Source organism: Merops nubicus, unplaced genomic scaffold, assembly GCF_000691845.1.
Source record: "Merops nubicus isolate BGI_N331 unplaced genomic scaffold, ASM69184v1 scaffold25356, whole genome shotgun sequence".
Lineage (NCBI taxonomy): Eukaryota > Metazoa > Chordata > Aves > Coraciiformes > Meropidae > Merops > Merops nubicus.
The window spans coordinates 1-13,303 of NW_008615993.1; the positions used below are offsets into that span (position 1 = coordinate 1).

The 13,303-nt window shown below is 44.1% G+C and overlaps 1 protein-coding gene across 1 annotated transcript in view; it reads right to left on the bottom strand.

The window, feature by feature from the left end:
- Positions 1–6: 6 nt before the first annotated feature.
- Positions 7–13,303, bottom strand: part of ITPK1 (inositol-tetrakisphosphate 1-kinase) — a gene marked incomplete at both ends in the record, with an annotated part of 71,429 nt that continues 58,132 nt past the window's right edge. The window contains 4 exons of the mRNA XM_008942716.1: positions 7–142; positions 5,649–5,811; positions 7,285–7,352; positions 9,580–9,745. Coding sequence (XP_008940964.1) covers positions 7–142; positions 5,649–5,811; positions 7,285–7,352; positions 9,580–9,745 — 533 coding nt within the window. The remainder of the gene's footprint in view (positions 143–5,648; positions 5,812–7,284; positions 7,353–9,579; positions 9,746–13,303) is intronic.

A 13,303-nucleotide genomic window follows, 5' to 3' on the forward strand; every position in this document is an offset into this window, starting at 1 on the left:
AGCCGCTCGCCCACCACCCCGCCGCCCTGCTCTGCCAGCAGCTTGCTGCGGCTCAGCGGGGTCACCTCCGGGGCCTGCCCCTGCAGGACAGCAGCGATGTGGTTCAGGAGATCCGTGAAAAATTCGGAAACGCCCTCGTAGCCTGAAAAGAGGAAGCACGAAGGAGAGAAAAAAGGCAACTAAGTCATTTTCCTAAGTTCTTTGATAGGCCTCCTCTATCAGTTTATTTCTTGAGCTCTTCTTGCCCTCCAAGTGATAATAAATCCTCTTCCATGACATCATCTTGAGTGACTGCACAAGGAGATTATCATGAAGAAGAACAGAGAACCTTGCTACAAAATTGCCATTCTTCAAGGGGAAAAACTGCCACTTTTCAGATTTATTTTTTTTCCTCCCAAGTATATATGTATATACATAATTTTAGGTATATTCTGCCATTTTTTGTCAAGTCCAGTTTTTCTCTAAGTTACAAACTCTGTGATACAATATTGATCTTTTCCATCCTGCTTCCAGGCTTACCACAGCAACTAGCTCTAATGTAGAGTTTCCTCAAGGGTCTCTCCCTAGAAATTTCCCAGCAATATCCTCAGTTAGAGAAACCTCAGAGGCCAGCAGGGCTAGCTTTGTACTTCACAGAGAAGGCAACTTCCCCCCGTGTAAGAAGAAACGTGATGCTCGTCTAATCTAACCTAACTTGTCACTTAAAACACGTGCCCTGCTATGAGCAGTGCCTGGGAAAACACTTGGGGGACAATAAACATCTGTCAATGTTACAGAATTTAGTAAAAACGTCAATCTTCTATTTCAGTACTGAAATCATCTTTCTGCATGCTCTGTTAAGTGATTCCAGACAATTTACAATGCTGTGTTTAACAACAAGTTTCCTGGTTAAAAGATTCACTCAAATACCAGGAGACATGAGATTTTTGGTGACACAAAGGGTGGCAGCAGGCATACAGAGCTATTGGCTCTATTTAAAAAGCTCTGGTAGAGGCAGTTTTATCATTACATTCATATTGAAATTGAACCAGACATGCAACGTATCAGTGCAATGTCCTGAAATGGATCTTAACTGCTATTGCATTACCTAAACTTGTTATCTATGTGATTTAATATTTAGAGGTGTCATACGACATTCAGTATGTTTAATGGGATAGGCTGATTGTTTTAAAATGTCTGTAAAAGTATTCTGAAAGTGACCTAATACAGGAGACTGAAGCAATAAGTAACAGTTTAGAAGTCACATGTGAATAGCACATATCCACACAGCAGCACATGAGGAAAACCAGAGACCACAAAGTAAATGCACATTTTAATAACACTTTCAGTGATGTGATCCTAGGACAGAAGAGTCCCTCTGATTCATAAATAATTCTGTTTTAATCTCCCTTCTCTGGAAGAGACCTTAGGCAATAAAAACCTAGTTTCCTGAAAAATTTAAGGTAAGAGGATAATTTAACCCGAAAATAAACGTTATGATTTTATGGTGTATTTATAACCCATACATTTACCAATTAACTCTTATTTAGGTTGCTACATCGCTTTGGATTTTCTTGCACTTGGTCACAATTCTCCTAGCTACTTAACAGGTCACACAAAACATCAGCACTGTGAGACAACAGCTCCCAGTTTTCCTTTCTCAAAGGCCCTTTGACAGGTTCACCAAACAAATCGGCCACTTCAAAATGTGAGGTTTCCCAGTGCCCCGCGTGATAATCCACTGGTCGGCAGGGGCAACCAGCACCCTTGCAGCTGGGCATGGGAGCCAGAACAAGATCTCCATCTCTTTGACAGAGGTGCTTGTTATGCTTTCTTGCTTATGTAAAAGCCATGGGATTAGCCTTCAAATCTACTCAGAGTGCTTCAAACACCCCGGGAATAAGCCATCTCCATAGTAACAGCTTTAATATTCAGTGAGGAGATCCACAATACCCTAGGGTGTTCCGTGTCTGCTCCCTGAAAACAAACCAGCCTTGTTTGAGGGCACCTAGCAAACTCACAAAGAAGTTGCTGTAAATATTTAATGGGAATAAGGTGGTCAGTTATCCAGTCCTGAAATCAGCAGATGTTACAGTGTAAGGAAGCTGTACTTATCAGGCTGGCTTCCTCTTCTCTGCATACTGGGTGGTAAGGCCTAAGTAATTCTGCTTGGTCACTCAGAAGAAACTTCACACTCTTGTAAAAAAGAAATAGAAGGAAGGGAGGAAGAGAACCAGAGTGTCCCAACTCTTGAACCACAGGATGCCTGGGAAATGCTGCAATTCTGTGGATATTGCCTTGCTCTGTTCACTGGCTGGTGCTGCAGGCCCCTCAAAAATGGCAATTGTGGGTATCACTGTGCTGTGACGACAACAAAATCAAGAAGGGCAGACTGAATAACACTTCAGAAACTACTGGCAATGAATTCAGGGTTCATGTCACACAAGAAATCAGTGGGAGGATCTAAGTTTTGCACGCCTCAAAGCACAAGTTCCATGAGTCGTGCTCCAGTAGGTACTGTCCTAGCACTGTCCACTGAAACTATTTTGGAAACGCCTGTGTACAGAAGGCCTGAACTTTGCTATGTTGAAAACAATCTCCAGAGCTCTCTGGCAGAGCATGGATAGGAAGGAGGTGCAAACAGCAATGCATCTGAAAGCAAGTACCTGCCCCTCTGAGCTTTGTGGAGTCAAGAAATGCCTATAAGCATTTTTTAAACTAGAGATGCTACCTGCCTGATTTTTAGGAGGCTCCCCCTGCTCTGGCATGCTCTCTGTTCTTCTGCATCTTCCCCTGGGCAGAAAGAAATGGACAGCCCATGTCTTGCATTTGCAGCAGTGTATTTACATACACAATGTGCATGTTCAGAGCTGATGCTTCCAGCTACCACATATGCACACAGGACCAGCAGCTCACCTGCACTGGTGACAGGCTGCAGAATGTGCACGCAGGCTGCTGCTTGGGCTGGGTGAGCTCAGCCACAGCCACAGGACTGGTTTTTCTCCCAGTTACCCGAGGTCAAACAAACACAAAAACCACATGCTATGTGACCGTGCCTACAGTTGAATATCTCAGCTGGTAACCACTGCTAAATATAGTCCTGGTGGTTTCCCATAGAACAGGAGACATCAATAGGCCTTTCGGATATTTATCTTTAAAACCTTTTTGAAGAGTTGCTGGTGCTAATTGAAGAGGTAACACAGTCCTAACAGGTACATCTGCTCTCAGTTCTGACATTAATCTCAAGATGACATCCATGGAGTGGCAGGTTCAAATGAGCTTCAAGCCTGGTAAACACAAAAGGCAGCACACGAGAAAGCCAAGCCTCTGGGAATCTGGACAAGGCTTTGGTCAGGCCTGGCCCCCAAGCATTAACGTGAGCTTCATGGAAGAGGCTGTGCATGCTCTTTAAAGGGCACCTCTCCCTTTCCCAAAGCAGTGGTGCAGAGATAATGTGGCAGTTCCCCAAGTGTCTAACCTGGCTCCAGTTCAGCTCCACTGCAACCCTTGCAGGATAGGACGAGTTGAGGAAGAGGAACACGGTAAAGCCCCTTCCTGAGACTCTACTGAGCCAGGAACGGTGAGATCCTACTACTGATGCAGCCCATTAGTGACTCTTTTCAGCAGGGCTGAATTTATACTTCTCACTAGCAAGGTGGTGGCTCCATCAATGAAGCCAGCCCTTAAAGCTGCTCAGCCTTTAACGACACCGGCCCTTGAAGGGAAATGCAGCTGCCTGGGCTGAACACACTTTTGGCCAACAGAGTATTCTGTGTGTGGCAAACGAAATGTTAAGATGTAACTTTTCTTCTGTTGCATTTTATCCCATTGCTTCTTCTCTGATCCCAGCAGCTCTTGAGAGCAGCTCATCTCTCGGTTCTGCTAAATTTTGCAAATTTGAAGGTAGTTTTGTCTACCCCCAGCCTTCTCCTTTCTGTGTATCTGGTCCCTGCTGCTATCATCTAGACCTTCTCCAACCAGTATTCAACCTATCCCATGGTGATAAAGCCTGTAGCTACCTTCACATGTTCACCACCAAAAATATCCTGTGCAAGACACAACATAGACCTGAGCTTCAGAAGCTTCCCTGTTGCTCTCAAGCCTCCTGCAAGGACTAGAACACTCTATTAATTCAGTATCTCTTCAAAGACAAATTTCTGTGCAGATTGAAACACAGGACTTGGGCTGAATAACGAAACCCATTGCCTTAGGGTAGAAGTGCAGTAGAGCACAAGGCTGCTGACAGTTCTGCTAAATTCTGCCACTAAATAGTTAAGTTTGACAATAGTTGTTTCACAATCTAGACTTTTCAACATTTCAAAAAACAGAGAAATTTCAGTCTGTGCAAAGTAGCAAATTCAAAACAATACTTGGGGGTGGGGGGGAAAGCCACAAAACAAAACCCCAAACACAAAAAAAACCAAAACACTAAACCAAACTGCAGGATTGCAAAAGAATGTCCTGCACCACCGACTTCCAGACCTAGTGTCTGAAAAGTAACCCCACTCATAAACTGACATGGCTCCCCCTGATACCCAATTTAGGTTGTTTCACTGCTCCTGGCAGAATATTGTTTTCATAGGTCCAAAGACTACATCAACACCATATGGTAGAATCAAGCCGCAAAGTGATCTGAGAATAGTGGGGCTGGAGTTTTAAAAGGAAGCCAGTCACTGTGGAGGTAAGACAGGCAAGGCACGACAGGACAGAACTGGGACTGGGGACCTGAATCGAAAGACTAAGAACAGCAGGGGCTCAGGGCAAGATCTCTGTGTGTGAGGATACCTCAGCTGTACTGAAAACTCAAAGTCTTCAATGACAGGTTAAGCAAACTATGTAACAGCCCGTGTATGTCTCTGGAAACAAACATCACTATTCAAGTAATGGGAGGAGATTCTCAAAGAGAAAAACCCCATGCAAAACAGCAACGAATGAGAGGATGTATTCCTTTCCTGTGTGTCACAAGTGACAGACTTCCTTATACACACTCACAGCTTCTTTTAACAATTCCAGTGGTCAAGGAGCTTGTTTAGTTGTTTCCAAGACATTCATTGCACTAGAAGGAGCAGCGGACAAATTTACCTGTTTTCACATGCTCTGTTCTATTGCTTTACTCCAGAATGCACAGTGCAGCTATAATTCTATTGTCTTATCCAGATTACTGGTGTTGCTTTTGTGCACAAATGTCTTCTTCTGTGTAAACTTCCAGTTTACACAGAGGAAGACTTTTTCAAGAGAACAGTTTGCTGCTTCCACCCCCTTAACGCTTTTAATGGCACACAGTCTGGAAAACCAGAAATCTTAAAAGGCATTCATAAAATGGAATTCATTGCTCTTCTTTTCATGTTCAGAGTGAGGGACAATCCCAGAACAGCGAGTCCCCAGCACACAGTCCCATGCTTCAGTTCCTGGCCATCCCCCTCTGCAGGGAACGGCATGACAGCCATGTTACAGCTAACCACTAAAATTGTATCTCCTAAAAGCTGATACTTCAGTAGCACATTCCGTACCTAGATTAGGGTTCTGCCCTTCTCAGAATGAACAGTGTCTGAAACATGTTTCTCTGGGAAAGTGGGAGGCAATGATGTGAGACACCAGCACCAGGAACACTTCACACCAAGCACGCACTGCACGGTTCCACAAAGCCTGAGTGGAAAGGCCTTTCTCACCTGGGAATGCATTTATGTCAATGACTGCATGCTGACCAGTCTGATTGTTAATGATGATGTCAATCCCAAAGAGGGAGACTCCCAGAGCTTGCCGCAGTGCCTTAGAGATTTCCCGGATCACGTCGTCGTTTGGCCGCTCAAATACTCCTTCGATTTTATCCAGCTATAGTGGAAAAAGAAACATTACTAAGGGACTCTGAAACAGTCTTTAGTGGAAAGATTGATTTTCAGAGGTTTCTAGGTGCACACCCACCAAATCTAATTGCAGAGAACTGGTGGCACGAAACACAGAAAGACAGCAAAGAGAAACCTCTCTCGTAATTCAGAATCCTTTCTGTACTGGCAGATCCCCTACCTTAAGGCACCTAGCTCTTCCTCTTCATGCTGGTGCAGCTTCTCAAGAGACAGAGCAGTGCAGGAATGAATGGAGAATCAGACTCCCTATTTTAAGTACTAGATCTACACATTAAAAAAGACAAATACAGCTGGTGTGTTTGTAACAAATGTTCTGGATATCACCATGTTATTTTGATGTAGATTAAGGCCTATGTTAAAGGGCTGATAAGACAGACTCCTGCTGTTCATTGGAGCCACACAATACAACTCAGCTGATACCTTCAGGAGAGAGGCTGATTCAAAGGAGATATCTTCTATTTAGGTTTTCATGTGTAAGTTACTCTATAAATGTTTATTACAATGAATAACTCAGATTACTTATGACTGGAAGACATGATTTTCTTCACTTTTAAACATGTTATGCCGCAGAAATGTGCTGGTATGCCAACAGAAGCATGTATGGAGTATGTATGTGTATGAGAGAGATGGCCACCACAGGAGCATACACTCTCTCTAAGTTTGAAAGTAAATTTAGGCAAAAAGGGATTTATGACCAGTGCAATTATAGTTTTAATACTGAGCATGCCTATCAGCGTTGCACACAGCTTAAAATTTAATCATTGCCAACTACAAAACTACTCCCCAACAGAGCTTGTGAAACAGAACAGAATTTGGAGACACAGATTGAAAGGACCCAGTCCTGTAAAGTGACTCTCAGCAGTCAAGTGCCTAGGAACTTGTTGGGATTCATCTGTGCCAGGCTTATTAAAAGGACTGGTAATGCAAGCCTGAGACTGTGCAGCGTGCTGGCACTGCTGGACTCGGGAGACACCCAGAAATGGTCCCGTGGTCCCAGCTCGGGCGTGCTCACACCACAGACAGCTACTGGCCCTCTGTGGCCCTGCCCAACGCAATTTCTCTGCTTGAATTTTCACTGTTCGTCTTTCCTCACAGAACTGAGTCCTAGAAGGATGATTTGTGTTTATTAAGTTCTCTGGACAGGAAAAGGCCAGGTGTTTGCATTCAGAACCTCTTTCTTCCCTTTGCCTAGATTAGCTCTGGGGAGTTTAGGCCTGGCAAGCAACACAGCCCTGCTGCATCAGTGCTTCCTCACCGGAGCTCGGTAAGGAAAACCAGAGGGGGACACAGTCATGCTGGTTCGTTGTACCAAACAGACCTCAGCCTGCAACACAGAAGCAGACAACTTGTGAAGGAGAGTCACTAGCTGCTAGCACTTTGGTAAGAAAGGACTAGATAGTTTTCCAGCTGCGCTAGAGGGAAAAAGACCAAATATACTTACTGCTGTTAAGACAGATGAGGATTCTGGTTTCGAAACATTGTGGCTGTTGAAAAATATTGATTCTCTGTCTGGAATTAAAAGCAGGTTGTAAATAACTTTATACCAGCATTTAATTTCCAAAGGATTAGTGCAAGGAACAGTAGATGGCACTGCAGTCCCAGGAATCTAGTCTTGATGCCTGCCGGGCAGCTCCCTGGGCACCCATCCCACCCACAGGGCCTCGTCTCCTGCCTGCTGGCCCTTAGCTGCCTGCACAGGCAGTGACCCATGACTGGCTCACCCATGGTTTTTGGACCTTGGATCACAGATAAATAGGACTGCACAGGGTTAATAGAAAACGGTTTCCTTCTCTTCACCAGAGCCAATTAACTAAGCTCAGTTAAGATAATGAAGTTAACTTCTACTGATTTGCTATACTCAAAGTGACAGTTCCACCAGTGGGAAGGCATGTGACAGAAGAGAGAAGCTGTGTTCACTGCAGGCAGTAGTAGGCTGATAGCGCTCAGGGTACACTGAGATCCCTGTTAACCTAGGGAGAGCACCATCACCATGGAGGAAAACAGTAAACTTCATGCTCAGGACCTACCCTCCTCTTAGAGGCTCCACAAGAATGGCATGAGACATGCTGAAGTGACAGAAGCCACTAAAGTTCCACAGTGGAAATCACTGGGAGAATTGTAGCAGCACCTCTTGCCCTGTTCCCTCTGTGCTGAGGGTTTTAATAGGCGGGAGAAATCTCCCACAACAGATTCCCACCACAGCAGACTGATGGCATCATACAGACAACTCACATGGGAACACCTGAACCAAAGTTTCAGTATGCAGGTGGCATAAGCAGTATTTCTGCTATGCTGGTCTGTCTGAGTGGACAATTAAGAGCAGCCACAGGGCCACATATGATAAAGACGGGGGAGATATAAAAAGCAAACTCAAATTCTCTCTGTGTTTGGACACCACCATATGCTCTTCTTGCCTTTCCTCTCATTTAGAAAGGCCCTGTACTTTCAGACAGTCAGCTCCTGGAGTTCCTCACAGCCACCACATCTGCTTAATTGTCACATCTGCCTGGTCAGGTGCCTGGAGCATGGCCCCCTTAAGGTCTCCTGATGAGGGTAAGCAAGCCAGACACTTATCCTCATCTGCCCACAAAAATTATTTTTATGTGGGCTCCCAGACAGCTTTCAAGTCTTACAACACATAGGGATATAACCTAGGGCATTTTTAGAAAGCTGCCTTAAAATGTTCCCTTCCAGTAAAAGTGCAGACCAACTGTCCTAATAGTTTACATGAACACAGATTCTGGCCTGCCTAATTTGATGGGGACACTGAGCAGACCTCAATGTACATAAAGGCATACGTATCTAGAGACAAGGACTTTTACTGGGGTCCTACTATACATGCACTAACAAAATACATAAATGTGTCCAGAACACAATGGTGACCATACATGGACATACACTAAAAGCAGCAGAAACCACTAAGAAAAGTGACAAGAAACTGACAGTTGTTCATTCATCTTTTAGCTTGATACCTGCTCCCCACTAATCTCCTCCATCTCCTGGACTTGTCTGCTTGCAGGCAGATCACGTTCCCATCCGTGTGTTGCTAATTCCTCTCTTTCACAGAAGTTCTCTGGAAAGCAGCTTTTTCTCCATAAAGGAAATTTAAGTAGTCTTTAATGAAAACCCTCCAAATGCTGCTTTCTACCGACATATCAGAGGATCACTGCCCTCACTGACGAATCCCTTCCTCTTTACCCCCCAACACAGCTGGTGTCAACAAACCAAATGACACTTCCCACCGAGGTTTAAAACACTGGGCCCTCACATGAACACGGAGGTTCCTTTAGGGGAGAGCAAAAGTAAACTTTGATTTAAACACACATACATAATCAAGGTAAAAACAGAGAGAGGAAGTTCTGAAACTATGGAATCCAGGAAATTCTCTCCAAAGCACATTTATAAACAAACTCCGGAACAAATGACACATGAGCTTACCGTGAAGTGAGAGAACTTCTCTCCCTATCCCCCTCTGCATAGGATATAAAACACTGTTTCCCACAGGTAGGACTCAGGTTACCATTGCATAAATATTTACTGTACGAATGTCATTCGTATGTACTCCAGAGCAGAGGAGTTATCTCCCTTCCTATTGAAATTATACAGAAGAGGAAACGTGGTATGTAAGATCCAGCTGCCTACACTTCAGCAGCTTTTTCAAAGATATTTTTCTCTTGAGCTGTCTGCTGCCAAGGCTCCAAGAACTGATACTTCCTTTTAAACTGGCACAACGTACCTGAGATTCCCGCGGAGAAGTTCTTTAAAGAGGGTCTTTTCACCACCGTGTAGGACTCCCCGACCACGAAGACCTTATACAGCACGGCGTTGTGGTTGATGAAGCTCTGAATGACGCAGGGGGGACGCACGGCCTTCAGGCCCTCCTGGTTGAAGATGATGGCCATCTGGAAGCATGCACGCACCGTTGTGCACAGGTCTGGCAAGCATTGCATGCCTACCCCCCACCTGACTATGCAGCAGAGGGAACATCTACCAGCCGATATATATTAACTGCATATGAATTACTTCCCAGCAACTAGCCCTACTTCATGACATTTCATTTCACTGACACAACTCTTCAAACACTACTGGCACCATAACTTCCATTTCCAACCAACATTTTCTTCTCAACCCTTTGCAATTCCATTTGCTGCTTTCAGTTCAGAAGCTACTGCAACTACAGACAGAACAAAAGGGTAAAATATTTGACCAACACAGATGACAAAGTCTATATTGACTAAAAGTGTGTATCAGGAGGACAACAGCAGGAACAGCTCTGTGTACTAAACATACGAGTCCTTCCCCACAGCTCTGCTTCCTATGGTTTGGTTCAATCCAGTTGCAGAGGCCTAAACACCAGGGTTTCACCCACATCAGAGAACTATTTTCAGACTCTGATAGTCTTGCTGCTAATAAATGCTAATGATTTTCTTGGCTTGGTTTCACCCCAGTACTATAGGGCCTGGGCGATGAACAGCAGCTGCCTCAGAGAGTGTGAAAGTGATGCTGGTAGGTGCACAGAAGTACTCTGGTGAGCCAGCACGCCTTCAGCACACGTTGCACTGCTCCTCCCCTCAGTCCCTCCATTACCAGGCTTACGTCCACATGTAATTGCCATACCTGTGGTGCCCCGTCTTGCACATCCGTTGTTGGCTGCTATGGCTCCAACAGAGAGCCAGCAGCAAGCATCGTGCTGGCACAGGTGTGAAACTACTTTATACCAGTATGCCCTTACAAAGCAGTGAGGATAAACTTAGATTTGCTCTCAAAGCAAATTATCAAAGCCTTGAAAAAGCTGTGCTCTAGTTATCTTAATACTGACCTCTCTTCATTACTCCAGTGATGCTGGGCCTTGTTACCCACAGTGGCAATAAGAAATGTTGGTAGCCAGGTGAATCAAAGTAAGAACTGTTCAAGGCCAAGGAACCTGACAAATGTTTTATCTTCCTTTCCTCTGGGCAAAACACCCTCTCACAGGGATGCTTTGGTTAGACCACCTTCCCCTCTGAAAAGCCTTGAAGACAACAGCTAACCATCCATGTCTTCTTGAGCCTGCCACCTACCTCAAGTCAGTGCAGGGTGCACAACACCTACCAGAAAAGTTCCTGAGCTCTAAAACACCATTTTTCTCCTTATGTCTCTCAGTATTTTTTTTCTCGGCCTGCTTGGGCCTACTGTTTTACTCTGTATTCAACAGGTTAGAGAGGCTAAGTGAATTCTTTTGGGTCTCACAGTGACTCCACAGCAATATACAGAGTAAAAATAGGAGCTTCCTGCCTCAGCATGGCAGAGACAAGTTGCACTGCTGGCTTGCTTGCTCTTTCCATATGCTTCCTGTGAGTGTTCATGCTTTTTGAGATTAGCTGTATCTTAGTGAATTCAGGGTCACGAGAAGGATTCTACAAAGAAGCTTCAGCACTTTGTCCTCTCCCTCATAGGTTATATATGATCAGCTGCTCATTTGATGTACGCTACGCTTTCAGTCTGAATTTTTGCTAACACCTCAGTTTGTTTCAGTAATATAAATACTAACTATAATACGTTTTGTTGTTCAAAAACATAGACATAGCAAATGATGGAGTGATTACACATTCATAGTCAAAAGCCTGAGCACATTTTTGTCCTTATTCCTCCTTATGTGGTAGACCACATTAGATCATTTAATTGTCTGCATGCATGCACAATGACTCAATACATTAAGGTCTTCTGAGCTGAAGTCAATGCGTGCATTCAATACCTACTTGCAGCTGATATTCTTACTCTGTCTCATTATACCAGATGCTATCTACCTGACAGCACAGAGTGAATTTGTGAGTGGTAACAACTTTTGCAAGAAACCTACCCCAAAAAGCTGAATTGTCCGTCAAGATGATTCACAGTAACAACATCAGATCTCTTTCATCTTTCACTGGTGGCAAGAAACACTGCTCTCTTCCTCCTCCTGCACAGACTGCTGGCATTATAATATCTACAACATCACACTGGCAACAGCCATGCTGTTCCTGTAGTGTTCTCTTCAAATATTAGTTAATTAATCCCCACAAACAAACATAAGATGAGCAGGTACTTATCTTATTTTATAAATGTGGAAACCCAGAGCTTATCTTCTCAGCACAGAGCTGAGTTAGGCCACTGGAAACCATGTGAAACTTCTCTTCTGCAAAGCTCTGTGCCAACTGTCACATGGACTAGCACACAACCCATGTAACTCCCAGGGTGTTGTGTTATGCTGGTTCACCGAGGTGTCTCATGGTTTTTGGCATGCATAAATACAGCTCCAAGAATTTGCTTGCAGGGTGCACTTGCTCTTTCATCTAGCACAGACCTGCTGTGTCTGGCAGTAACATGGGAACAACACTTTATATCATAATTTCCAAATAGCATTCCTCATTATAAATGCAGAGCTCTTTTGAAGGCAAACCAAAACATTTGGCACCAAGAGTTTTTACTGACAATGTCCTTAAGGAATTCAGTCTCAAAACCCACAGTGATTCTCTGCCTTTTCATTCCTGTCTGCTCAACACAGAAAAAGAGTCATTCTGAACACTTTTTTTTAGGTAATGTGTCTCAGTGATGTGTTGTGGCAGCTTTACTGAAGGTCAGTTAAGTTGTGACCTGCTGGCAGCCAGGAAGGACAACCTTCAGGCACCCCTTCTGTTCAAGTCTAATGAACAGTGCTGACAAAGTGGGGTTCAAGTGCTGAGTGACTTTTAGTGCAGAGGCCATGTAGAACTGTGGAACACCGTAAGAAGACTAACAGCACCTCGGCTTAACCAGCTCATGTTTTCACCGCAAAATGTGGAGTCTGCCAGCCCTGGCTGGCACCAAATCCAAATTCAAGCCTGTACCTTCAGGCGTCCCTGTTAGCCAGTACTTGAACTTTCTGAACAGTCATCTTACAAATAAAAGCAATGCTGGTCAGGCTGTGTTCTAGATCCAGTGTCAGCTCTGCAGTGGGAGTATCTCTACAGAAGATGAAGCTATTTACCAAAAGCCAAAGGAGCCATTAATAAAACAGGCAACAATCTCTTGCTTCTAGAACTATGCTCCATGTTTTAGACAGGCTGTACTATAAGCAGAGCATTTATTCTACACTTCTCTTGCCATTATTGACCATAAAATAGCAATTACAAGACAGTTCCTTTCTGATCCTAAGTATACTTTTGAATCACTCCTTAAAAGTCAATAACTCCAAAAGTGACTACTACTACTAACAGTGTAAAGTACCACTAAGACTTCAGGCTTTTTTCCAGAGGTCCTCCAAGACTCTAGTCATAAGTTCCTGTGATAAAGTGCAGCTTACAATGGTCTAGTAGTCTAATTTTTGCTCAGCAAACGGAATTCTGGCAGAAGACTGACTTATGTTTGCACCGTATGAAAGAATAGTTTAGAAAGATTCACCAGGGAAACAAAGTCCAAGCCTGACCAGACAAGCACTGAAGGATTCATGCATTTCAGGTTGC